Below are 26,481 nucleotides of genomic sequence, written 5' to 3' on the forward strand. Positions count from 1 at the left end.
TTTCAGGGTCAAATATGAAACCAAAGTTGCGAATAGCCTGATTCAGCCTCAGACAGTTGCCAGGGAGAGGGATGGAGTTGTTGGCTAGGGAATGGAGTTTGTGGTGGGGACTGAAGACAACGGCTTCGGTCTTCCCAATATTTAGTTGGAGGAAATTTCTGCTCATCCAGTACTGGATGTTGGCAAACAGTCTGACAATTTAGAGCCAATGGCGGGATGGAGAGAAGTGCCAGTGAGTTAGAGCTGGGTGTCATCAGCGTACATGTGGAAACTAACACTGTGTTTTCGGATGAATTCGCCGAGGGGCAGCATGTAGATGAGAGATAGGAGAGCACCAAGGATAAATACTTGGGGTTCTCACAATTCGGTGGGACCAATTCGACATAGTTGGGTTTTCATCTGGTGACTCACACTTCATAAGTGAGCAAGAGCAGATGGCGGTGACAAAGACAACAGTAGAGAGTCCGCATCGGAGGGCTCAGCCCTCTCCAAGCTCTGTTCAGCTGGACACAGATGCTGTACACCATCGATGAAAAGGAGAATCAATGAGCAGCAGCAGATAATGTGCGATGCACTGACAGGCCTTCCAAGCATGTTAACTATGATTACAAAGAGAAAGGAAGAGACCACCTCAAGCATGGGTGGGTTGATGTCGCAGGGCACTGCAATGATGCATTCTTCCATGGATCGAGTGGCCAGCTCCAAAGAACATCAAACGCTCCAATCCAATGAGTCCCTGCATGCGTTGACCACGGCTGTGCAGACTCTGGATGCCAACATGTCTGCCACCTTAAATAGGATGAAATACCTTAGCCTTGCCCTCACAGTGCCGCACTGATCTACACTAAAATCCTTTCCAGCAGAGTGGTAGCGGTGAAATGCGGCTGGTCCATGAGAGGGATGATGGCGAAAGGGAGCATGGAATGGGGACTCCACGGTCATAGGGCAGCACGGTGGCATAGTGGTTAGCACTGTTGCCTCACAGCACCAGAGACCCGGGTTCGAATCCGGCCTCGGGCGACTGTCTGTGTGGAGTTTGCACATTCTCCCCGTGTTTGCGTGGGTTTCCTCCGGGTGCTCCGGTTTCCTCCCACAGTCCAAAGATGTGCAGGTTAGGTTAATTGGCTATGATAAATTGACCCTTAGTGTTAGGGGGATTAAATACGTGAGGTTACGGGGATTGGGTGGGATATGTGTCGGTGCAGGCTCGATGGGCCGAAATGGCCTCTATCTGCACTGTGGGATTTCTGTGATTCTGTGATTCCACTCAAAGTGCTTTCACTTCTCACTCGATGCCCCACCCCATTCAGAACCCATCACGCTGCCTCATGTCCCAATGGCTGAGTCTGCCCCTGCACAGGTGCAGGTGGAGCAGTCTTTGGCGGGGCCCTCACAGGCTTCAAAACCCAGAGGTCGTCGGCTAAGAGTGTCTCAGCAGTCAGAGTCGGGATCTGAGAAGCCTGTCTCTAGCTGTGTTCATGCCACAGGGGTTGCACAACATAGGAACAGAAAGAAAAGGAAGTGGAACACGTTGTAGTTGCGCAAGGGGAGGCACATGGGTGTACGATAAAATGTAATCTTGTTAAGTTTCTGTTGTTTAGTTAAAGCACAAAGTTTATTTTTTGCACCACTTTCCCGTCTTTCCCATTCTTGGTCGATGGGTGGCAAGTCACCTTTTAACTTGCTTAATGATGAATGGAAACACATGCATTGACGGGGACCAGTGGGGGGTTGTGCAAGGGGTGGATGTTTGCAGGACTGCTTTGTGCCAGTGGCATATCAGGAAGAGTGGCCGTTGCATGTGCTTCTGACATCAGTCCACTGGTGCAACCTAAGTGAACCTTGCATTAGTAAGGGCATCTCCAGCAACAGTGTGAGCAGCTCGTGCTGCACTGCCTTCTTCACCTTCCTACTCCTCATCTTCTTCACCATCATCCTCCTTGGAATCTTCCGAAGAAGAGCTGAGCTCTGCACCTTGTTCCTCCTGCAGGTCCAAACCTCGCTGCTGCGCAATGTTGTGCAGAGTACAGAATGCCACAACCATTCTGGACACCCTGACTGGTTACTACTGAAGGGCACCTCCAGATCTGTCGAGGCACCTGAAGCACATCTTCAGCATGCCAATGGTTTGTTCAACTACACATCTGGTGGTCATATGGCATTCATTGTAGCGCTGTAGGGCTTTATTGGTTGGGTTTCTGATGGGTGTCTCCTAGCAGCCACCCCTTAAGTGTGCTTGGAGATCCAAAAACGTCAGGGAGCTTGGACTGCCGCAGGACAAAAGCATCATGGCAGCTGCCCAGGAATCTTGCGCACACCTGCAGAAATATCTTTCTGTGGTTGCACACCAGCTGAACATTGATGGAGTGGAAGCCCTGCAGTTGATGAATACTCCTGGGTGATCTGGGGGTGCCCGGATTGTCACATCTGTGCAGTCGATGACGCCCTGCACCTGTGGGAAGCCAGCCAAAGCTGCAAAGCTGAGTGTCCGCTCATTCTGACTGGCGCCATCGCAGGCAAAGTTGGCATAATTGCCAACCCTGGCATCAGTAACCTGTCTTATGTAATTGTGGGCCGCTGATTGGGGGATCCTGGATGTCTCCGGCAGAGTCTTGGAAGGATCCGGAGGCTAAAAAGTTGAAGGCAGTGGTGACTTTGACAGCCACTGGTAACGTGTGGCCACCAGGTCCAGCAGGCAGCAGACCTTCTTCCAACAGGCTGCAGATGTTTGCCGCCACCTAACGCTACAACCTGAGCCTCCTGAAGCACTGCTGGTCCGACGTGTCAAGGAAACTCAGCCTCTGCCTGTGCACTCCGTGTCGCGGGTAGTGCCTCCTGCGAGCTGCACCCCTCTGCTGCTGCCTTCTCTGCGACTCCACTCTCTGCTGTCCAGCTACAGGTCTATCAAGAGCAGGCTGTTGCTGCTGCTGATGCTGGTCATATTACTCCTCGTCCAAGGTCCAATCTAAGGCAGCCTAAGTGCCACCAATCCTGATGTGATTCAGAAAACCTGCAACGTGTAATAATCAACTATCAGCAAAAGTACTGTGAATAAACCCTTTCCTACGAGCAGCTAAGAAAGCAGCTGTGAGTACTGAATATTTATTGCAGTATTTCCTTGAGGTTGAATCAGCCCCCTCAATTGCTGCTGTGTTATCACCTTCCTTTCACTGGCGACTTTCAGGAGGCCTGGGAAAACCGTGGATCCATCGTTAAATTTGAAAATGAGTTGAAATAATGCTCCAATTGAGCGATTAGCATATGTTAATAGGCAACACATCTTGCCCGAGGAGGTTGTGCGTAAGCAGCCTAACATGTTCGAGTAAACGTGGAAGTCGGTGGGTTGGAGCCGGCTTCCTGACGCGCTCACATTTCCCTGGTTTTAATAGCCCACCCACACCCAAAACCACCTGCTCCTCCAGGTTAAAATTTCCCCCTATGTTTCCGGAGATTAGTTTTAAATTTAACCCCCTTCAAGCGCAGGCCGTATTCTCTGGTTCAACTGTTCTGGACAAGGTGGAATAGCTCGCCATGGTCTACATTATCTAGCCCCTTTAGATTCCGAAAAACAGCTTCTGGAATTTTCTTTCCTGTAAATCCTGTGTTTCTGAATGTAACTGGAGATACTCTTAATTTGTATGCTGAAGAAACCAGGGCTATTGTGGTTTCAGTGCTGAACTTCATAATAAATGCTTCCTATAATTGTACAGGGAGGCCCCTATTATGTAAAAGATCATTATCTCAGCAATGTTTTTAGTTGTTCACCTAATTTTCTACATCTAATTTAAATCATGGGAAGCATTTAAATCAAATGTAGAAAATTAAGTAAACAACTAAGATACCGATCTTTTACAATTATGATTTAAATTTAAATCAGAACTACAACCTAAATGGGAGCAACTTGCATGATCAAAATGGTTCCATATCAATAACTATAGGAACTTCAGTTATGAAGTTACATTTCACTTACCTGTCTTGTCATAACCAGTGATCAGTACTGCATGGTTTGATTTTTCTTGGGAGCAGTGATGCTGTATAATGCCACCAAGATAGCCCTGCCAGCTGACTGCATCTACAACTGCCACCAAGGGACCCCATTCCAATAGCTTCTGCATCATAACATCTTCACTGTATCTATATAGAGACATATTTGCACACATTAGACCTTTTAAAATATCTGAGCATGTCAAAAACTCATTGAAGCAAAACTAATCACAGAGAAGCTTCAAATTATTGTTTTCTATGGGAGAAAATAAAATTCTATCCTTTAAATCTGGTGAGCTCCTTGCAATTAATCCTTCCCTCAACACAACATAGTGCTTCCATTTCTTAAATGTATTAACATGCCCAGCTGTAGTGAGCTCCTGTACATTAATCTAAAATGGGAAACAGAACTTGCAGGAATTTTTAAACCAGACGGGTAATCCTACATTACAACAGTGATATACCTATCAATTCCTCCAATAAAAGGCGAAGAGTTACGAAGGTGACTAAAGGTTTTTATTGACTAAATAACAGCCCACTCTCGTGGGTGATCCGATCCAAGCAGGAGGAATACCAGCCAGTCGCTCACCTTTATACCTGGCCTGGTGGGTGGAGCCAAGGCGGAGTCGGCAGTGGTCATCCCAGGTATAGCAGTGTGGCAAGAGGCGACCTCGTACCGTGATACAATAGTGGTCAGTGATACAGTTATAACGAACAGTGGTGAACAGTGCTAACGATAGTGAACGTGGTTTACCACATTCACCCCTTGTTTAGAATTAAGTCCGGCGGGGTGAAGTGTACTACCAATTCTGGTAGGTCAGTCTGTCCGGAGGCTTCGTAAGCCTCTCCGATCGCCGCAGCGGTGGTGTTGCCTTATCCGGTGCTGGTGCCTTATCCGGTGTTGATGCTGGTGTTTGCGTGGTCGGCGAGGGCTCGTGGGGTTCCGGCATGCCGTCTACCTGGACTGAGGTTGGGGGGGGTGGTGGCGGTGTTTCCGGATCGGCTGAGGGTGCGAGGTCTCGTAGGGAGACAGTGTCCTCCCGCCCGTCTGGGTACGCCACGTAGGCGTACTGGGGGTTGGCGTGCAGGAGGTTCACCCTCTCGACCAGGGGGTCCGTTTTATGGGTCCTCACGTGTTTCCGCAGCCAGACCGGCCCCGGGGCGGTCAGCCAGGTTGGTAGAGTGGTTCCCGTAGTCGACTTCCTGGGGAAAACGAACATTCGTTCATGGGGGGTGGTGTTAGTGGCCGTGCAAAGTAATGACCGGATGGAGTGCATCGCTGTCGGGAGGACTTCTTGCCAGCGGGAGGTTGGGAGGCCCTTAGACTTTAAGGCTAAGAGGACGGCCTTCCATACCGTCGCGTTCTCTCTTTCCACCTGACCGTTACCTCTGGGGTTGTAGCTGGTGGTCCTGCTTGCTGCAATACCTCTCTCTAGGAGGAATTGCCGGAGTTCCTCGCTCATGAAGGAGGAGCCCCGGTCGCTGTGTATATAGTTCGGGAACCCGAACAAGGCGAAGAGGGCATTCAGGCACTTAATGACCGTGCTACTGGTCATGTCGGGGCAGGGGAAGGCAAAGGGGAAACGGGAGTACTCATCAACGATGTTGAGGAAGTACACATTACGGTCAGAGGACGGGAGGGGCCCCTTAAAGTCGATGCTCAGGCGCTCGAAGGGGCGGGTGGCCTTGATCAGGCTTGCTCGGTCCGGCCTATAGAAGTGCGGTTTGCACTCCGCACAGGTCTGGCAGTTCCTGGTCATGGTCCTGACCTCCTCGATGGAGTAGGTCAGGTTGCGGGCCTTAATGAAATGGTAGAGTCTGGTGACTCCGGGGTGGCAGAGCTGGTCGTGGAGGGTCTGAAGCCTATCGATATGCGCGCTGGCGCATGTCATTCGTGAAAGGGCATCAGGGGATTCGTTCAGCTTGCCTGGCCGGTACAAGATCTCATAATCGTAGGTGGAGAGCTCGATTCTCCATCTCAAAATCTTGTCATTCTTGATTTTGCCCTTCAGCTTGTTATTAAACATGAAAGCCACCGAACGCTGGTCGGTGAGGAGGGTAAATCGTTTGCCTGCCAGGTAGTGCCTCCAGCGCCGTACTGCCTCCACGATCGCCTGGGCCTCTTTCTCGACCGACGAATGTCGGATCTCGGGGCCCTGTAGGGTCCTTGAGAAGAAGGCCACTGGCCTCCCCTCCTGGTTTAGGGTGGCGGCTAAGGCGAAGTCGGAGGCGTCGCTCTCCACCTGAAAGGGGATGGACTCGTCCACTGCGTGCATCGTGGCCTTGGCTATGTCTCCCTTAATGAGGGAGAAGGCCGCGCACGCCTCCTCCGTGAGGGGGAAGGAAGTGGCTTTCAGGAGGGGTCTGGCTTTGTCCGCGTAATTGGGTACCCATTGGGCATAGTAGGCGAAAAGCCCCAGGGTTCTCCTAAGTGCTTTAGGGCAGTGGGGGAGGGGTAGCTCCATGAGGGGGCGCATTCTTTCTGGGTCGGGGCCGATGATTCCGTTCTCCACTACGCAGCCGAGGATGGCAAGGCGCGTGGTGTTAAACACGCATTTCTCCTTATTGTAGGTGAGGTTCAGCCGTTGGGCCGTACGGAGGAATTTCTCCAGATTCGCGTCATGTTCCTGCTGGTCGCGGCCGCAGATAGTGACGTTATCTAGGTAGGGGAATGTAGCCTGCAGTTCGTTCTGGTCAACCATCTGGTCCATCTCCCTTTGGAAGACCGAGACCCCATTAGTGACACCGAAGGGGACCCTAAGGAAGTGGTATAGGCGCCCATTCGCCTCGAAGGCGGTATACTGGCGGTCCTCAGGGTGGATAGGGAGTTGGTGGTAGGCCGACTTCAGGTCGATGGTCGAGAATACTTTATACTGTGCAATCTGATTGACCATGTCAGATATGCGGGGGAGGGGGTATGCGTCCAGCTGGGTATATCTGTTTATGGTCTGGCTGTAGTCGATGACCAGGCGGTTTTTATCGCCGGTCTTTACGACTACGACCTGGGCACGCCAGGGGCTGCTGCTCCCCTCGATAATGCCCTCTTTCAGGAGGCGCCGCACCTCAGAGCTAATGAAGGCTCTGTCCCCGGCGCTATACCGCCTGCTTTTGGTAGCGACGGGTTTGCAGTCAGGGGTAAGGTTAGCAAACAGAGAGGGTGGCGGGACCTTGAGGGTGGAGAGGCTGCAGGTGTTACGCGGTGGGCGGTTTAACGTTTGCTGGTTGTTGACTGTGAGTGGGGGGAGGGGTCCACCGTATGCTAGGGTTACGCTTTGGAGGTGGGATTGGAAGTCCAGCCCTAGTAGGACGGCAGCGCAGAGATGGGGGAGGACGAGGAGTTTAAAGTTTTTATACTCCGTGCCCTTAACCGACAGGGTCACGACACAGTAGCCGCTGATGTCCATGGCGTGGGACCTCGATGCCATCGAGATTCGGCTGCGCGTTGGTAGGACAGAGAGGGAGTAGTGGCTCACCGTGTCTGGGTGGATGAAGCTCTCCGTGCTTCCGCTGTCGAACAGGCAGGTCGTGGCGTGGCCGTTCACTTTGATGTCCATCATTGACTTGGACAGATGGTGCGGGCGGGCTTGGTCCAGGGTGACGGAAGCTAGTGTGTAGCTGAGCGAGTCGTTGTCATCTGCGGGCGAGGCGGTCGGGCGTGGTGAGTAAAATGGCGTCTCCCACGAGGTAGGGCCCCATGAGGCACTATTGGGGTCGGTTGCCTTAATCAAAGATGGCCGCCCCCATGACTCATGTGTGGGGATGCTGGCCTCAGTTGCCCTAAACAAAGATGGCCGCCCCCATGACTCATGTGTGGGGATGCTGGCCTCAGTTGCCCTAAACGAAGATGGCCGCCCCCATAGTTCGCATGCGGCACTGCTGGCCTCTGAGGATCCGCTCCTGCAGGCCTTGGAGAAGTGGCCTTTCTTCAGGCAGGTTCTACATATGGAGTTCTTGGCTGGGCAGCGCGACCTCGGGTGCTTCTCCTGGCCACAAAAAAAACAGCCGGCGGCCCGATCGCGGATGCCCGATGTCGGGGCCGGTGCCGGGGGTGGCGGGGCCGGTCGGGTCCGGGACGCCGACGCAGAGGTAGGTCCCGGGGGCGGCGCTGGGAAGGGTGCTGTGGTAGGGGTCGGGCCCGAGTCCCAGGGTCGCGAGCAGTACCTGGTGAATGCTTCCTGATCTTGGTGGGCCACTTCCAGGGAGATAGCGAGGGCTTCAGCTTTTTCCATGCTGAGGTCTTTAGCTTCCAGCAGTCTTTGCCGTGAGTACTCGGACCGTAGGCCTTTCAGGAATGCGTCGCGGATATTATCTTCAGTATTTTCGGCTGCCGACACCGATTTAAAGTCACAGTTCCTGGCGAGTGCATATAGCGCCTGTGAGAATTCGGCTACTGATTCTCCTGGCTGTTGCGGCCGTGATCTTAGGAGGTGCCTAGCGTACATGTAGTTTACCGGGGTCCGGTACTTCTGTTTCAGCAGGTTGATGGCGGTCTCGTAGGTAGTCATGTCCTCGATGAGAGTGTATACTCTCGGGCTCAGTTGTGCCTGCAGGACACTTAGTTTGGATGCCTGAGGGACGCTGGATTCTCTCAGGTATGATTCGAAGCAGACCAGCCAGTGTTTAAAGTCTGCGGCTGAGTTTGCTGCTCGTGGGTTCAGGTCCAGGTACGGCGGTCTGAGGGCTCGCAGCCAAGCTGGCTGGTGTGGCTGTGCTCCTGGGAGCTGCGCTGGTGGCTCCTCCGCCGGTTGTGACTCGTTGTCGGACATCATTAAATTTAGTCAATAAAATTGATATACCTATCAATTCCTCCAATAAAAGGCGAAGAGTTACGAAGGTGACTAAAGGTTTTTATTGACTAAATAACAGCCCACTCTCGTGGGTGATCCGATCCAAGCAGGAGGAATACCAGCCAGTCGCTCACCTTTATACCTGGCCTGGTGGGTGGAGCCAAGGCGGAGTCGGCAGTGGTCATCCCAGGTATAGCAGTGTGGCAAGAGGCGACCTCGTACCGTGATACAATAGTGGTCAGTGATACAGTTATAACGAACAGTGGTGAACAGTGCTAACGATAGTGAACGTGGTTTACCACAAACAGTGACTACACTTCAAAAATACTTCATTGGCTGTAAAGTGCGTTGAAACATCCCAAGGTTGTGAAAAGCACTACATAAATGCAAGTTCTTACTTTCTTTGATCAGTTTTAAGTGCCTGTTTTACATAGTACTTTTTGTACAAAAAGGAAAACATACATAGGTTAGTGGAATGGACAAATGCAATTTAATGTGGTTAAGTGTGAGGTAATAGATTTAGGAGGAAAACAATAAGGAATAGAGTATGCACTTAATGGAAAGACACCTGAGGGCGTAGATCAACAGAGAGGCTTGAGGTTCAAATACACAATTCCCTGAAAGTAACTACAGGTAGACAACAGGTAGCATAAAAATATGAGCATGTCGGCAAGCCGGCTCCAACCCGCCGGCTTCCGCAGTTAGCTCAAGTGCTTTAGGCTGCTTTAGTGCAACCCCCTTGGCAGAGGCGGGTTGCCTATTATCATATGCTAATTACTCAATTGGAGCGATATTTCAACCAAAAGGCTTAAATTATGAAGACCGTTTGCATAGAGTAGGCTTGTATATCCTTGAATATAGAAAATTAAAGGGTGACATAATTGAGGTGTTTAAAATGATTAAAGGATTTGATAGCACAGATAGAGAGAAACTATTTCATCTGGTGGGAGAATCCAGAACCTTAAAATTAGAGCTAGGTCATTCAGGGGTGAGATCAGAAAGTACTTCTTCACAAGAAGGATAGTGGAAATCTGGAACGATCTCCTCCAAAAAGCTGTTGAGGCTAGGTCACCTGAAAATTTCAAAATGGAGATTGATAATATTTTTGTTAGGCAAGCATATTAAGGGGTATAGAAAGAAAGACTTGCATTTTTTAAAATTCTATTCGTTCCTGGGATGTGGGCATCGCTGGCAAGGCCATCATATATTGCCCATCCCTAATTGCCCTTGAGAAGGTGGTGGTGATCCGCCTTCTTGAACCGCTGCTGTCCATGTGGTGAAGGTACTCCCATAGTGCTGTTAGGGAGGGATATCCTGGATTTTGACCCAGTGACGATGAACGAACGGTGATATATTTCCAAGTCAGGATGGTGTGTGACTTGCAGGGGAACTTGGAGGTGGTGGTGTTCCCATGCGCCTGCTGCCCTTGTCCTTCTTGGTGGTAGAGGTCGTGGGTTTGGAAGCTGCTGTCGAAGAAGCTTTGGCGAATTGCTGGTACACACTGCAGCAATGGTGCGCTGTTGGTGGAGTGAGTGAATGTTTAAGGTGGTGGATGGGGTGCCGATCAAGCGGGCTGCTTTGTCAAGGATGGTGTCGAGCTTCTTGAGTGTTGTTGGAGCTGCACTCATCCAGGCAAGTGGAGACTATTCCACCTCACTCCTGACTTGTGCCTTGTAGATGGTGGAAAGACTTTGGGGAGTCAGGAGTTGAGACACTTGCTGCAGAATACCCAGACTCTGACCTGCTCTTGTAATGACAGTATTTATGTGGCTGCTCCAGTTAAGTTTCTGGTCAATGGTGACCCCCAGGATGTTGATGGTGGGGGATTCGGCGATGGTAATGCCGATGAATGTCAAAGGGCAGTGATTACATGATCTCTTGTTGGAGATAGTCATTGCCTGGCACTTGTGTGATGTGAATGTTACTTGCCGCTTATCAGACCAATCCTGAATGTTGTCCAGGTCTTACTGCATGCGGGCATTGGACTGCTTCATTATCTGGGGAGTTGTAAATGGAACTGAACACTGTGCAATCATCAGCGAATATCCCCACTTCCGACCTTATGATGGAGGGGAAGGTCATTGATGAAGCTGCTGAAGATGGTTTGGCTTAGGACACTGCCCTGAGGAATGCCTGCAGTGATGTCCTGGAGCTTATATGATTGATCCAACAACCACAACCATCTTCCTTTGTGCTCAGTATGACTCCAGCTAGTGGAGAGTTTTCCCCCTGATTCCCATTGACTTCAATTTTACTAGGGCTCCTTGATGCCACACTCAGTCAAATGCTGCCTTGATGTCAAGGGCAGTCACTCTCACCTCACCTCTGAAATTCAGCTCCTTTGTCCATGTTTGCACCAAGGTTGTAATGAGGTCTGGAGCTGAGTGGTCTTGGCAGAACCCAAACTGGGCATTGGTGAGCAAGTTATTGGTGAGTAAGTGCCGCTCGATAGCTCTGTTGACAAACCTCCCATCATTTTGCTGATGATTGAGAGTAGACTGATGGGGTGGTAATTGGCTGGATTGGATTTGTCCTGCTTTTTCTGGACAGGACATTCCTGGGCAGTTTTCAATATTGTCGGGTAGATGCCAGTGTTGTAGCTGTACTGGAACAGCTTGGCTAGAGGTGCGGCTAGTTCTGGAGCACAAGTTTTCAACATGACAGCCGGGATGTTGTCGGGGCCCACAGCCTTTGCTGTATCCAGTGCGCTCAACTGTTTCTTGATATCACATGGCGTGAATCGAATTGGCTGAAGACTGCCTTCTGTGATAGTGGGGAGCTCAGGAGGAGGCTGATATGGATCATTCAGTCGGCACTTCTGGCTAAAGATGGTTGCAAACGCTTCAGCCTTGTCTTTTTCAATCGCGTGCTGGGCTCTGCCATCATTGTGTATGGGAATATTCATGGAGTTTCCTCCTCCTGTTAGTTGTTTAATAGTCCACCACCATTTACGACTGGATATGGCAGGACTGCAGAGCTTTGATCTGATCCGTTGATTGTGGGATCGCTTAGCTCTGTCTATAGCATGTTGCTTCCGCTTTTTAGCAGTCCTGTGTTGCAGTTTCCCCAAGTTGGCACTTCATTTTTAGGTATGCCTGGTGCTGCTCCTGGCATGCTCTTCTACACTCCTCATTGAATCAGGGTTGGTCCCCTGGCTTGATGGTAATGGTAGAGTGAGGGATATACCGGGTCATGAGGTTACAGATCATGGTGGAATACATTTCTGCTGCTGCTGATGGCCCACAGCGTCTCTTGTATGCCCAGTTTTGAGCTGCCAGGTCTGTTTTGAATCTATCCCATTTAGCACGGTGGTAGTGCCACACAGCACGATGGAGGGTGTCCTCAGTGTGAAGATAGGAGTTCGTCTCCACAAGGTCTGTGTGGTGGTCATTTATATGATGGTTTTCACAGCCTCAGGATGTCACAAAGCACTTTCCAGCCAATGAAGTACTTTTGAAGTGTAGTCACTGTTGGAATGTAGGAAACGTGGCAGCCAATTTGCACACAGCAAGCTCCCACAAACAGCAACGTGATAATGACCAGATAATTTGTTTTAGTGGTGTTGGTTAAGGGATAAACATTGGCCAATATTCTCCAATATTTTTGTAACTAATAAACAAAAATGTTCAAAGAAAATGATCAAATGATCAAACCACAGTTGTTTGTAACGCCCCTATGATTTTTCTCCTGGCTTGCAGCAGTGTCTTGGAAAATAATCATTAATTCTTGGAGACTCCAGGACAAGCCCAGAGGGCTGGCAACCCTAGGAGACAGTCAGGCTTCCTTTAAACAAGAGACTGTGAGCTCCAGCCTTGCTGCCCAGATCTGGGAGATAAATTGCAGAAGGCCTTAAACAAGTAGGTCAGCCCATGAAAGGAACAGGGCCCATTGTTTATTATTTATTCCCATTTTTGGAGGAGAGAAGAGAGATTCAGTGAAGTAGGTGGAATTTGCTTTGACTATTCCAGTGTATGTTCACTAGATGTCTGTAAATAAAGCAGCTGAACATTTCATATCTGGCCTTGTCTCACTAAGAGCGTCTCAGTCAGCCTTGGGGAAAATTGGAGACATACTGGTGTGAAATATCCAGTTCAGATCACTGTTACAGCCCTGGATTATACTATTGTACAATTAGATATTAGATAATATGGACAAACAAAGTAAAATGTGCAGACCGCTTACAGGAGTGATATCTAATATAGTGTTTTCCCCTTTGTGCCAGATAACGCCGGCACTAAAAACACAGAGGGATTTAATATGACCACAATAAGTACAACAACAGTGCTGGCCAGATATTATACTTCATACTTACAGAAATGTCAAGCTGTTATAAATATTGACAAAAACATTTAGCAGGTATATAGTTACAGCTAATGTTGCATTTTGCATTTGCAGAATTTGTGTCTCAATTTTCAGAAGGCATTTGATAAGTTGCCACACAAGAGGTTGTTACACGAGATTGGGGTAATATATTACCTTGTAGCGGATCATGTAGAACGCCACTAAATAAGAGAGTTTGACTTCGACGAACTATTAACAAGTTGTTTATTTACAGGAACAGACTAATTACATCAGGTAAGATGGCAGGTAAGATGGCTGACTGTAGGAGCACCGTGGTATAGGTCTTGTCCCAGCGGGGACTCCACGAGGACTGAGTTCGCAGTCCTGTGGGGAGCGTGATGACGTCATCACGCTCTGCTGTGTGTTCCCGCGCTTTGGGCGTCACGTGATCGCGTCATGACGTCAGTGCATCCCCCCCGGCATAGAGGCTGGCCGTTGAGGCCGAGGTCGCGAGGCCGGGCTGTGCCGGTGCTTGCCGTGGGAGCGGGAGATTGCGTCGCTCCCGTCGGCCGGCCGTTGAGGCCGAAGTCGCGGTAGGCCGGGCTGTGCTGGTGGCCGTCATGGAAGGCTGAGTCGGGCCGGCGGCCGCCGCACGCACGTCACGTCGTACGTGACGTGACGTCAACACGTTAGGGTGCATCTTAAAGAGGCAACGGCCCCAACAGGTAAGTTAAAAGGGCAACGGCCCCAAAAGGTAAGTTAAACATACAGTAAGGTAAGTTAAAGGGAATTATGTGTCTTTATGTAAGGTACAACCGATGGTACTGCCACAACCTTGTACTGAGGATTGGTTAACAGACAGAAAACAGAGAGTAGGAATAAACGGGTCATTTTCAGGATGGCAGAGCGTAATTAGCAAGGTACAGCAAGGATCAGTGCTTGGGCCTCCGCTATTTACAATCTATATCAATGACCGAGTGTAATGTATCCAAGTTTGCTGATGATATATAGCTAGGTGGGAAAGTAAGCTGTGAGAAGGATCCAAAAAGGCTACAAACGGATACAGACAGGTTAATTGAGTGGGCAAGAACATGGCAGATGGAGTATAATGTGGGGAAATGTGAAATTATCCACTGTGGTAGGAAGAATGGAAAAGCAGCATATTTTTTAAAAGGTGAGAGACTAGTAAATGTTGGTGTGCAGAGGGTTTTGGGTGTCCTTGTACACGAATCACACAAAGTTAACATGCAGGTAGAGCAAGCAATTAGGAAAGCAAATGGTATGTTAGCCCTTATTGTTATGCATTAGAGTACAAGAGTAAGGAAGTCTTGCTGCAATTAGATAGTTGGGCTTTGGTGAAAACACATCTGGAGGGCTGTGCACAGTTTTGATCTCCTCACCTAGGGAAGGATATAATTGCCTTAGAGGGGGTGCAACGAAAGTTCACGCGATTGATTCCAGGGATGAGAAAGTTGTCCTGTAAGGAGATATTGAGTAGAATGGGCCTATACTCTGGTGTTTAGAAGAATGAGAGGTGATCTCATTGAAGCAAATAAAATTCTTAGAGGGCTTGACAGGGTAAGTGCTGAGAGGCTGTTTCCCCTGGCTGGAGAGTCCAGAACTAGGGTTCATAGTCTCAAGATAAAGGGTCGGCCATTTAGGACTGAGATGAGGAGAAATTGTTTCACTCAGAGGAATTGGAATTCTCTACCCAGAGGCTGTGGATGTTCCATCATTGAGTATATTCAAGACGGAGATTGATATATTTTTGGACACTAAGGGAATCAAGGGATCTGGGGATAGGGAGGGAAAATGGAGTTGAGAGCGAAGATCAGCCATGATCTTATTGAATGGTGGAGCAGGCTCGAGGGGCTCATACTTATTACGTTCTTGTGTTCTAATTTACAGAAATGCAGAACATTTTTTATTGCAATCCTTTTCACCATAAACTTTACATGATCAGATTGATAGCAAACAAGAAATGGCACTCAGCTCTCAAACATAGTGTTCCAGTCATTTAAATTTTCTAGACAAGAAGGACCTAATGGACTGAAGGAAGCAGGATTACCTGAAGCTGTATGCTTTATAGCTTTTGATTGAAACACCAAATGTGGACATTGGAAAATAATGGCACATTCCAGTTTTTGCAGTGAAAGGATACGCCGACTCTTTCATCAGCTTTGCCTTGCTCTGTAAATAAATCATTGTTTATATTTTAGCAAAGGAACAGGATCAAGACTACAAAATTCATGGATTTTGTTTGGAAAACATGTTTGTTGTATTTTGTCTCTACCGCTACGTGTTTATCTAGTAGGCCACATTTTTTTGGTACCAGAAAACATTCTCTTACTCTTAATACAAAGAGTACGTTCTGACGAAAGGTCATCAACTTGAATCGTTAACTCTGTTTCTCTCTCCACAGATGCTGAGTATTTCCAGCATTTTCTGTTTTTATCTCTTACTCTTAATAATTGGTTATCCTTCATAATCATTCCTCCCACAAATAGGAAACAAAAACAATATAATTTTATGTTGGGAAGGAGGTGCATTCAGTTAGTATTATAACCCCAGTTTCACAAAGTTCCACTGGCAGTGTAGAGCCTTTCTGCGTTGTGGGTTGTGAAAATGGGTGTGCAGGCTAGCATGCCTGATTTGTAGTGAGCTACATTTTGTGGCAAATAAAAATCCTGGCATTTTGGAGACTGTTTGGTTCACCAGTGCAAGCCCTATTAACTATTCAGAACAATAATGAAATTGGTCCCACACACCAGGTTCAATGACTTTCTTGCCATCACCTTGCCAATAGTGCTATTCACCTATGTGAAATGGGTGCAACAGTGCATGGATAGTCTCGCCTGAAGCAGTAGTTTTCCTAAAGGGGAATATCACTTTTTAAACTGTTAGCTGGAAAGTTCTTCGGCTAAGAAATGGTTCAGGCCTGTTTTTGAGCACATGCCATAAGCCAAAGGCCTAAGGCTCATTTCAAATTGGGCCTCGGGCCTCATCAGCACATTGCTGGTGAGCTGAGGATGGCAATCCAGAGGCAGCTTGCCATTTGAAGAGGACCAATTTGGATTGGCTGCCTCCCCGACAGAGTCCGTTATGTAGCTTGGGACGGGGCTTGGGAGAACTAGACGGGTGGGAAGTGGAGCAATGTGAGAGTAGACCGCAGCAACCTGAAGTAGTATCAGCATGGTGACACTTAAATTAGGCCCAGGATTGCCCGGTAATTTATATTTCCTGTTTTTACTCCCTGCTTTGCAGTCTGTGTGTCTCAGTGAGGATTCTTCAATCTGATTGGTTGAAGGGTCTCCCTGCTGCTTGTTCTGCTCACAGACACCACAGATCCCCTGTAGAGGGCGCCAGACTGGGTGCCAGATTACAAGAAATCTCTGCTGACAAGCCCGTGAAAAGTCTCTGGATATTTGCATGCGAGGTTAACGGCAAAATCAGTTCATTCAATGCTCACAGCAATATCTAGGCTAATGTTTCTTGGTAATTTTATGCTCCTATCTACAATTCTCACTATATCACTAATCTTTGTGTCATTAGCAAGCTCTCTATTGCGTTATCTAAATTATGAATAAATATAGTGAATAGTTGAGGCCCCAGCTCAGATCCTTGTGGGACACCTCTAGTCACTTCCTTCCAATTTGAGTACATATCCATTATTCCTACTCTCTGTGTTCTACCACCGAGCCAATCTCCTAACCAGGACAATAATTTGCCTTCAGTTCCATGAGCTTTAATTTTAGCTAATAGTCTCTTATGTGGAACCTTATTGAATGTGCTCTGGAAGTCCATATAAACTACATCCATAGACATTCCCCTGTCTACTACTTTAGTTACTTCCTCAAAAAAATCGATTAGGTGCGTTAGACATGACCTACCCTTTACAAATCCATGTTGGCTCTCTCTAATCAGTTAAATTTTCTCTAAGTGCTCAGTCACAGTGTCCTTAATTATAGATTCCAATAACTTCTCCACAACAGATATTAGACTAACAGTTCCATTCGCAACTCCTCAGATAATGAAGCAGTCCATGTCCGCATGCAGCAAGATATTCAGGCTTGGGCTGATAAGTGGCAAGTAACATTTATGCCACACAAGTGCCAGGCAATGACCATCTCCAACAAGAGAGTCCAGCCACCTCCCCTTGACATTCAATGGCATTAACATCATCAGATCCCCCACCATCAACACCCTGGGGGTCACCATTGATAAGAAACTAAACTGGACCAGCCAAATAAATACTGTGGCAACAAGAGCAGGTCAGAGGGTGGGTATTTTGCAGCGAGTGATTCATCTCTTGACTACCCAAAGCCATTCCACCATCTACAAGGCATAAGTCAGGAGTGTGATGGAATACTCTCCACTTGCCTGGATGAGTGCAGCTCCAACAACACTCAAGAACTCGACACCATCCAGAACAAAACAGCCCGCTTGATTGGCACCCCATCCACCACCTTAAACATTGAGTACCATCTATAAGATGCACTGCAGCAACTCATCAAGGCTTCTTCAACAGCACCTCCTAAACCCCTGACCTATGCCACCTAGAACTACAAGGGCAGCAGGCGCATGGGAGCACTACAAACTCCAATTTCCCTCCAAGTCACAAACTATCCTGACTTGGAAATATATCACCGTTCCTTCATCGTCGCTGAGTCAAAATTCTGGAACTCCCTCCCAAACAGCACTGTGGGAGTACCTTCACCAGACGGACTACAGCGTTTCATAAGGCGGCTCACCACCACCTTCTCAAGGGCAATTAGGGATGGGCAAGAATTGCTGTCCTGGCCAGTGACATTCACATCCTGTGTATGAATTTAAAAAACAGGTCTATAATTTCCTGTTTTTTCTCTCTCTCACCTTCATAAATAATGGAATTACATTTGCAACTTTCCAATCTAAAGGGACAATTCCTGAATCGAGAGAGCTTTGGAAGATTATGGCTAAAGCATCTGCAATTTCCTCACCTACTTCCTTTAAAACCTTGGGGTGAAAACTTGCGCCAATAACCTTGCGCCGATAACAACCTGGCCCTTAACATCAAGAAAACCAAAGAAATCATTGTGGACTTCAGGAAGTCTAAAGGCGGAAGTCACACCCCCATCCACATCAATGGGGCTGTGGTGGAAAGGGTGGACAGCTTTAAGTTCCTCGGAGTCCACATCACGGAAGACCTCTCCTGGTCCCTCAATACCTCCTCTCTGGTGAAGAAGGCCCAGCAGCGCCTATATTTCCTAAGGAGGCTGAAGGGATGTAACCTGTCACCCCTGATCCTCTCTAACTTTTACCGCTGCACAATAGAGAGCATCCTGACAAACTGTATCACAGTATGGTATGGCAGCTGTAGCTACTATGACCAGAAAGCCCTGCAGCGGGTAGTCAAAACTGCCCAACGCATTACCGGCACCCGGCTACCGACCATAGAGCACATATACCAGAAACGCTGTTTACGGAGGTCACGGTCGATCATCAAAGACCCTACCCACCCCAGCCACAGTCTGTTCGCCCTCCTGCCATCTGGGAGACGCTACAGATGCATTCGCACCCATACGACCAGATTTAGGAACAGCTTCTTTCCCAGGGCTGTCATCCTACTGAACTCCACAAATAAACTCTAAAACCTGCACATCTGTCAATGCACTTTATTATGGTTATGTTTATGTTAATGTATTACAAGCCAAATGAATGTTGAATGTTTAAATGTCTTAATCTAAATGTACAATCTCGGGAGCCGCAAGCCTACATTTCGTTGTACTGCACTAGTGCACTAACAATGACAATAAAGTTGATTATTATTATTATTATTATCAGGTCTTGGGGATTTGTCAGTCTTTAGTGGCATTATTTTTTTCTCATACTGTTTTCTTGCTTATGTTAACTTTAGTGAGTTCCAATCTTGGATTCACTTTATTATGGTTATGGTTATGTTTATGTTAATGTATTACAAGCCAAATGTATGTTGAATGTTTAAATGTCTTAATCTAAATGTACACTCTCAGGAGCCGCAAGCCTACATTTCGTTGTACTGCACTTGTGCACTAACAATGACAATAAAAGTTGATTTGATTTGATTTGATTTGATTAATTTCCCTGGAATGTCACGTTTATTATCCTCTTCCTCTACTGTGAAGATTGACACAAAGTAATTATTCAACAAGTCTGCCACTTCCTTATTTTCATTTTGAATATTACCAACATCTGTTTTTAAAGGGCCCACATTACCCTTGGCTACCCTTTTTCTTCTAATACAATTGTAAAAACGTTTTTACTCGCACCAAGTCCCATTCACCCATCACCACTGCTTGTTGACCTACATCTGGCAAGCACTCGATTTTAAAATTCTCATCCTTGTTTTAAAATCTCTCCATGGCCTTGCCCCTCCCTATCTCTGTAACCTCCTCCAGCCCTACTACCCTCTGAGGTCTCTGTACTCCTCTAATTCTGGCCTCTTGCGCATCCTCGATTTTCATCGCTCCACCGTTGGTGGCCGTGCCTTCAGCTGCCTGGGCCTTAAGCTCTGGAATTCCCTCCCTAAATCTCTCCACCTCGCTACCTCTCTCTCTTCCTTTAAGACGTTCCTTAAAATCTACTTCTTTGACCAAGCTTCTGGTCACCTTTCCTAATATTTCCTTATGTGGCTCGGTGTCAAATGTTGTTTGATAACGCTCCTGTAAAGCACCTTGGGACGTTTTACTACTTTAAAGGTGCTATATAAATACAAGTTGTTGTTGTTAATCTTGATATTGATTGCAGGTTTCTCCTTGTGTTCCCTTTTTGCAGCTCTTACTATCTTTTTGTCTTCCTTTGCTGATCCTTATATCTCTCCCAGTCCCCTGGATCTACACTATTCTTTACACTTATGCTCCTTCCTTTAGTTTTATGTTATCTCTCACCTCTTTTGTCGACCATGGCAGTTTCATTTGTTAAGCAGAGCTTGTTCCCCTTAGGGGTATATACTGGTTCTGTATTGAGCTAAATAATTTTTTGACTCCTCCCACTGTTCAGCTGTAGTTTACCTGACAACAGTTTTGACTAGTTTGCTGCTGTCAGTCTCTGTCACATCCCGTTAAGGTTAGCCATACCAAAATCTAGAATCTAGGCTGACACTCCAGTGCAGTGCGCAGAGAGTGCTGCTCTGTCAGAGGTGCTGACTTTCGGATGAGACTTTAAACCAAGGCCCGTCTGCTCTCTCAGGTGGGCGTAAAAGATCCATGGTACTATTTTGAAGATGCGCAGGCGAGTTCTCCCCCAGGGTTCTGGTCAATATATATCCCTCAACTAACACCAATAAAAAGCAGATTGTCTGGTCATTATCACAGTGCTGTTTGTAGGACCTTGCTGTGCACAAATTGACTCCTGTGTTACCTATATTACAACAGTGACTACATTTCAAAAGTACTTCATTGGTTGTAAAGTGCTTTGGTCATCCTGAGGCCATGAAAGGTGGTACAGGTAGACTATCCTTTATCCGAAAACCTCGGGACCAGCCGAGTTTCGGATAAAGGAGAAATTCGGATTTCGGAAGGTGGGTCGGCGGGGGGGTCGTGCGCACGACTTACGCTGACGCTCAGCGTAAGTCAGTCGGGGTCGGCGGGGGTCGGGGCCGGCGGGGTACGCGGGGGGGGTCGGCGGTTGTCGGGGCTGGGGCTGGCGGGGTCCGCGGGGGGGTCGGCGGTTGTCGGGGCTGGCGGGGTCGGCGGTTGTCGGGGCTGGCGGGGTCCGCGTATGGGTCGGCGGTTGTCGGGGCTGGCGGGGTCGGCGGTTGTCGGGGCCGGCGGGGTCCGCGGGGGGGTCGGCGGTTGTCGGGGCTGGCGGGGTCGGCGGTTGTCGGGGCCGGCGGGGTCCGCGGGGGGGTCGGCGGTTGTCGGGGCTGGCGGGGTCGGCGGTTGTCGGGGCTGGCGGGGTCGGCGGTTGTCGGGGCCGGCGGGGTCGGCGGTTGTCGGGGCTGGCGGGGTCGGCGGCGGGGAGTCGTGTGCACGACTTACCCTTTATCCGAACTTCCGCAACCGGAACCCTCTAAAAACCGAAGGTTTTTAGAGGGTTTCGGTTTTCGGAAGTCCGGATAAAGGGTAGTCTACCTGTATATAAATGCAAGTCTTTCTTTCATCACAATTATTCTACTCAAAAGCATTTTCTGCATGTTGTAGTATTTAATAAACAGCAAAAAAGAATTTTGTAAAACAATCAGAGGCTGTTACATTCTTGTTTAGCATATAGTAATGATCAGGATTTGATATATATTTCTTTTACTCCGGCAGTAAATTTAGTTTTTTTTCTTCAAAAGAGGGACAGGGTACATCATTTGCAGGACTCTGACAGCAAATATTACGAAGTGTTTTGTCATGATGCTCCAGCCATCATGAGTGTGGGGCAGGCTTAATGGACCAGTTGGTCTTTTCCTGTTTGTCATTTTCGTATGTCCTATGAGAGCACTGGCAAATGATCATTGCCAAAAAAGTTTTACCAACCTGATTTAGCCACATCAGGGCACTGATAGGCGAGCCACCATTGCAACCAGCATCCATGTAAGAACAATCTATAACCTCTTGAGCGCTCAGCATCTCCAGTTGTTCCCCTTTGATTGCATATGAAGATTCAATACTCTCCACGACACTGAATGCCCAACATCCACCACACTATAACACAAAATAAGCAGAAGTTAGTCCAACCGCTGAATAACCCAGTATACTCCCAAGAGCAATCTTCATTGCCCATTTTACTGTATTTTCCTGACTTGTGGAACTTATGTTTAAAAAAAGAATTATATATATATATATGCTGAAAGTTTCAATAAAGATTGTTATAATTATTAATGGTACTTTGATAGAAAGAAAAGTCTTGCATTTCTATAGCGCCCTTCATGGCCACTGGCCAACCCAAAGCGTTTTACAGCCAATGAAGTACTTTTTGAAGTGCAGTCACTGTAGTAATGTAGGAAACGTGGCAGCCAATTTACACACAGCAAATTCCCACAAACAGCACTGTGATAATGGCCAGATAATCTGATAAATATTGGCTAGGACACCGGAGATAACTCCCCTGCTCTTCTTCGAAATGGTGCCATAGGATCTTTTATGTCCACCTGAGAGAGCAGACGAGGCCTCGCTTTAATGTCTCATCCGAAAGACAGCACCTCCGACAGTGCAGCACTCTCTCACTACTGCACTGGAGGGTCAGGCTAGATTTTTTGTGCACAGGTCTCTGGAGGAGGACATAAACCTTCTGACTCAGAGGCGAGGGTGCTACCCACTGAGCCACAGCTGCCACGATAGACCTTGTAAGTGGCCTATCACCTTTTCTGGCACTAAGGAGGTCAATGTAACAAAAAAGGAGTTGGCATCCAAGAACCTTTTGGATTTTCACATCAATTTTGGCTACATCAACATACACACCAGAAGGTTGACTCATTGACTCGTCACTCCAGCAGTCTTTAAAAAAGAAGGGGGAGCCACTTTAGTTCAACTAAATATTTTTTGGAAATCCTTTTGTGTTACTTCTGGAGTAGGAAAACCTTGGAAACAAAATCCTCTGGATTTTCTGGACACATTGGAGGCTTTATAGGGAAACTAAAAGGGTTAATCCTTGCGTGCTTTAGGAGACAAATGATTCATTCATTCTGACACAGTTCATGTCCCTAATAAAAATTGTTGAAGCCTGAATTCGCTAAAATTGCCAAGAAAGTAACCCAATCCCAATAGAGTGACTACTAATGTGTGTTATCATTCTTGAACAAATAAGGCTAATAAGCTATAATGCATAATAAGGAAGATCTATTCATTTAGAATCAATCATTGGCAAGGAACTAGTAGATAATGGTACCTGAGGCACATCGTAGCAAGCAATTAATATTCTATTCATTGAGCTGCAAGGGTTAGAACATACCAAAGTGCTGATTTTTTAAAAAGATTCAAGATAGAAGAGAAGATTGAATGGAACACCATGCCTTGCAGTCTGTGTGCAAACTTAACTTTTAAAAAACATACCATGTGCTGGCTTTAGGAATGTGAATAACCACCTCTACTACAAGGGATCTCCGTGCTGCCGTAATTAATAAGTCCATTTCGGCAACTACAACACTGCACTCTACAGTTTTCCTAATTTTGTACTACAACATGTGCTGACGCCTATTGGATCTTTATACAACTGTTCTGCTGGCTGAAATGCTAAGCCAGCACGCCGATCCATTTCAAGAAATCTGCCAACACTATGTAACACGTCAAAATAAAACAGGAATATTAAAAATTGAAGTTTTCGACCCAATCATCAGTTCTGAACGGTACTATTTTGAAGGTTGCAACATGAATAGGGTTTTTTCTGTTAGTTCTTGGATATTAAAATTTAGAAATTAAGAACAATTTTTAAGAATGGCCTCTTGGGCAAGGTACCGGAGGGATGCCGGATTGGATGGTGGTGGAGGATCGGAGATTCAGGGGGAGGATAAGAGGCCTAGAGGATTAAGAGGCCGAAGGTGTTCGGGGGAGAAGATTGGTGGCCGGGAGGGGCAGGATCAGGGGAGGGGAGCGGTGGTGATCAGGTGGGGGGGGGGGGTGGTGGGTAACGGTGGGTGGGGGGAAATGGTGGTGATCGGGGGGGGAGCGGTGGTGATCGGGGAGGGGAGCGTGGTGATTGGACGAGGGGGGCAACGGTGGTGACCGGGGAGGGAGCAGTGGTGATCGGGGGGGAGGGGAGCAGTGGTGATCGGGGGAGGGGAGCGGTGGTGATCAGGGAGGGGAGCGTGGTAATCAGGGGGGGCAACGGTGATGATCGGGGAGGGGAGCGATGGTGATCGGGGGAGGGGAGCAGTGGTGATCAGGGGGAAGGGAGCGGTAATGATCGGGGAGGGGAGCGTGGTGATCGGGGGGAGGGGTGGTGATCGGGGGTAGGGAGCGGTAGTGATCTGGGGAGGGGAGTGGTGATGATCAGGGGGAGGGGAGGGGTGCTGATCGGGGGAGGGGAGCGGTGGTGATCAGGGGGAAGGGAGCGGTGATGATCGGGGAGGGGAGCGTGGTGATCGGGGGAGGAGCGGTGGTGATCGGGGGAGGGGAGCGGTGGTGATCGGGGGAGGGGAGCGGTGGTGATCGGGGGAGGGGAGCGGTGGTGATCGGGGGAGGGGAGCGGTGGTGATGGGGGGTGCGGTGGTGATCGGGGAGGGGTGCGTGGTGATCGGGGGAGGAGCGGCGGTGATCGGGGGAGGGGAGCGGTGGTGATCAGGGGGAGGGGAGCGGTGGTGATCGGGGGAGGGGAGCGTGGTGATCAGGGGAGGGGAGCGGTGGTGATCGGGGGGGAGGGGTGCTGATCGGGGGAGGGGAGGGGGGCTGATCGGGGGAGGGGAGCGGTGATGATGGGGGGGTGCGGTGGTGATCGGGGGGGAGCGGTGGTGATCGGGGGAGGGGAGGGGTGCTGATCGGGGGAGGGGAGCGGTGGTGATCGGGGGAGGGGAGCGTGGTGATCAGGGGAGGAGCGGTGGTGATCGGGGGAGGGGAGCGGTGGTGATCGGGGGAGGGGAGCGGTGGTGATCGGGGGAGGGGAGCGGTGGTGATGGGGGGTGCGGTGGTGATCGGGGAGGGGTGCGTGGTGATCGGGGGAGGGGAGCGTGGTGATCAGGGGAGGGGAGCGGTGGTGATCGGGGGGGGAGGGGTGCTGATCGGGGGAGGGGAGGGGTGCTGATCGGGGGAGGGGAGCGGTGATGATGGGGGGGTGCGGTGGTGATCGGGGGGGAGCGGTGGTGATCGGGGGAGGGGAGCGGTAGTGATCGGGGCGAGGGGTGGTGATCGGGGGGGAGCAGTGGTGATCAGGGGGGAGCGGTGGTGATCGGGGGAGGGGAGCGTTGGTGATGGGGGGAGCGGTGGTGATCGGGGGAGGGGAGGGGTGTTGATAGGGGGGAGGGGAGCGGTGGTGATTGGGGGAGGGGAGCGGTGGTGATCGGGGGAGGGGAGGGGTGCTACTCGGGGGAGGGGAGGGGTGTTGATAGGGGGGAGGGGAGCGGTGGTAATTGGGGGAGGGGAGCGGTGGTGATCGGGGGAGGGGAGCGGTGGTGATCAGGGGGAGGGGAGCGGTGGTGATCGGGGGAGGGGACGGGTGGTGATCGGGGGAGGGGAGCGGTGGTGATCGGGGGAGGGGACGTGTGGTGATCGGGGGAGGGGAGGGGTGCTGATCGGGGGAGGGGAGGGGTGGCGATCGGGGGAGGGGAGCGGTGGTGATCGGGGGGGGAGGGGTGCTGATCGGGGGAGGGGAGCGGTGGTGATCGGGGGAGGGGAGCGTGGTGATCAGGGGAGGGGAGCGGTGGTGATCGGGGGAGGGGACGGGTGGTGATCGGGGGAGGGGAGGGGTGCTGATCGGGGGAGGGGAGGGGTGGCGATCGGGGGAGGGGAGGGGTGCTGATCGGGGGAGGGGAGGGGTGGCGATCGGGGGAAGGGAGCGGTGGCGATCGGGGGAGGGGAGCGGTGGTGATCGGGGGGGGAGGGGTGCTGATCGGGGGAGGGGAGCGGTGGTGATCGGGGGAGGGGAGCGGTGGTGATCGGGGGAGGGGAGTGGTGGTGATCGGGGGAGGGGAGCGGTGGTGATCGGGGGAGGGGAGCGGTGGTGATCGGGGGAGGGGAGCGTGGTGATCGGGGGAGGAGCGGTGGTGATCGGGGGAGGGGAGCGGTGGTGATCGGGGGAGGGGAGCGGTGGTGATCGGGGGAGGGGAGCGGTGGTGATCAGGGGGAGGGGAGCGGTGGTGATCGGGGGAGGGGAGCGTGGTGATCAGGGGAGGGGAGCGGTGGTGATCGGGGGGGGAGGGGTGCTGATCGGGGGAGGGGAGGGGTGCTGATCGGGGGAGGGGAGGGGTGCTGATCGGGGGAGGGGAGCGGTGATGATGGGGGGGTGCGGTGGTGATCGGGGGGGAGCGGTGGTGATCGGGGGAGGGGAGGGGTGCTGATCGGGGGAGGGGAGCGGTGGTGATCGGGGGAGGGGAGCGTGGTGATCGGGGGAGGAGCGGTGGTGATCGGGGGAGGGGAGCGGTGGTGATCGGGGGAGGGGAGCGGTGGTGATCGGGGGAGGGGAGCGGTGGTGATGGGGGGTGCGGTGGTGATCGGGGAGGGGTGCGTGGTGATCGGGGGAGGGGAGCGTGGTGATCGGGGGAGGAGCGGTGGTGATCGGGGGAGGGGAGCGGTGGTGATCGGGGGAGGGGAGTGTGGTGATCAGGGGAGGGGAGCGGTGGTGATCGGGGGGGAGGGGTGCTGATCGGGGGAGGGGAGGGGTGCTGATCGGGGGAGGGGAGCGGTGATGATGGGGGGGTGCGGTGGTGATCGGGGGGGAGCGGTGGTGATCGGGGCGAGGGGTGGTGATCGGGGGGGAGCAGTGGTGATCAGGGGGGAGCGGTGGTGATCGGGGGAGGGGAGCGGTGGTGATCGGGGGAGTGGAGCGTTGGTGATCG

General features: G+C 50.2%; 1 protein-coding gene across 3 annotated transcripts in view; it reads right to left on the reverse strand.

Moving 5' to 3' along the window:
- Positions 1-26,481, reverse strand: part of ctso (cathepsin O) — a 97,051-nt gene that overhangs the window by 14,966 nt on the left and 55,604 nt on the right. For all 3 annotated transcript variants that reach the window (XM_086010418.1, XM_086010410.1, XM_086010400.1), the window contains 3 exons: positions 21,533-21,700; positions 15,121-15,242; positions 3,971-4,134 (listed from right to left, as the gene is read on the reverse strand). In XM_086010418.1, coding sequence (XP_085866544.1) covers positions 3,971-4,134; positions 15,121-15,242; positions 21,533-21,700 — 454 coding nt within the window. The remainder of the gene's footprint in view (positions 1-3,970; positions 4,135-15,120; positions 15,243-21,532; positions 21,701-26,481) is intronic.

This window comes from Somniosus microcephalus, chromosome 2 (assembly GCF_052327205.1).
Source record: "Somniosus microcephalus isolate GS21.2 chromosome 2, FLI_Smic_1.0, whole genome shotgun sequence".
Classification (NCBI taxonomy): Eukaryota; Metazoa; Chordata; class Chondrichthyes; order Squaliformes; family Somniosidae; genus Somniosus; species Somniosus microcephalus.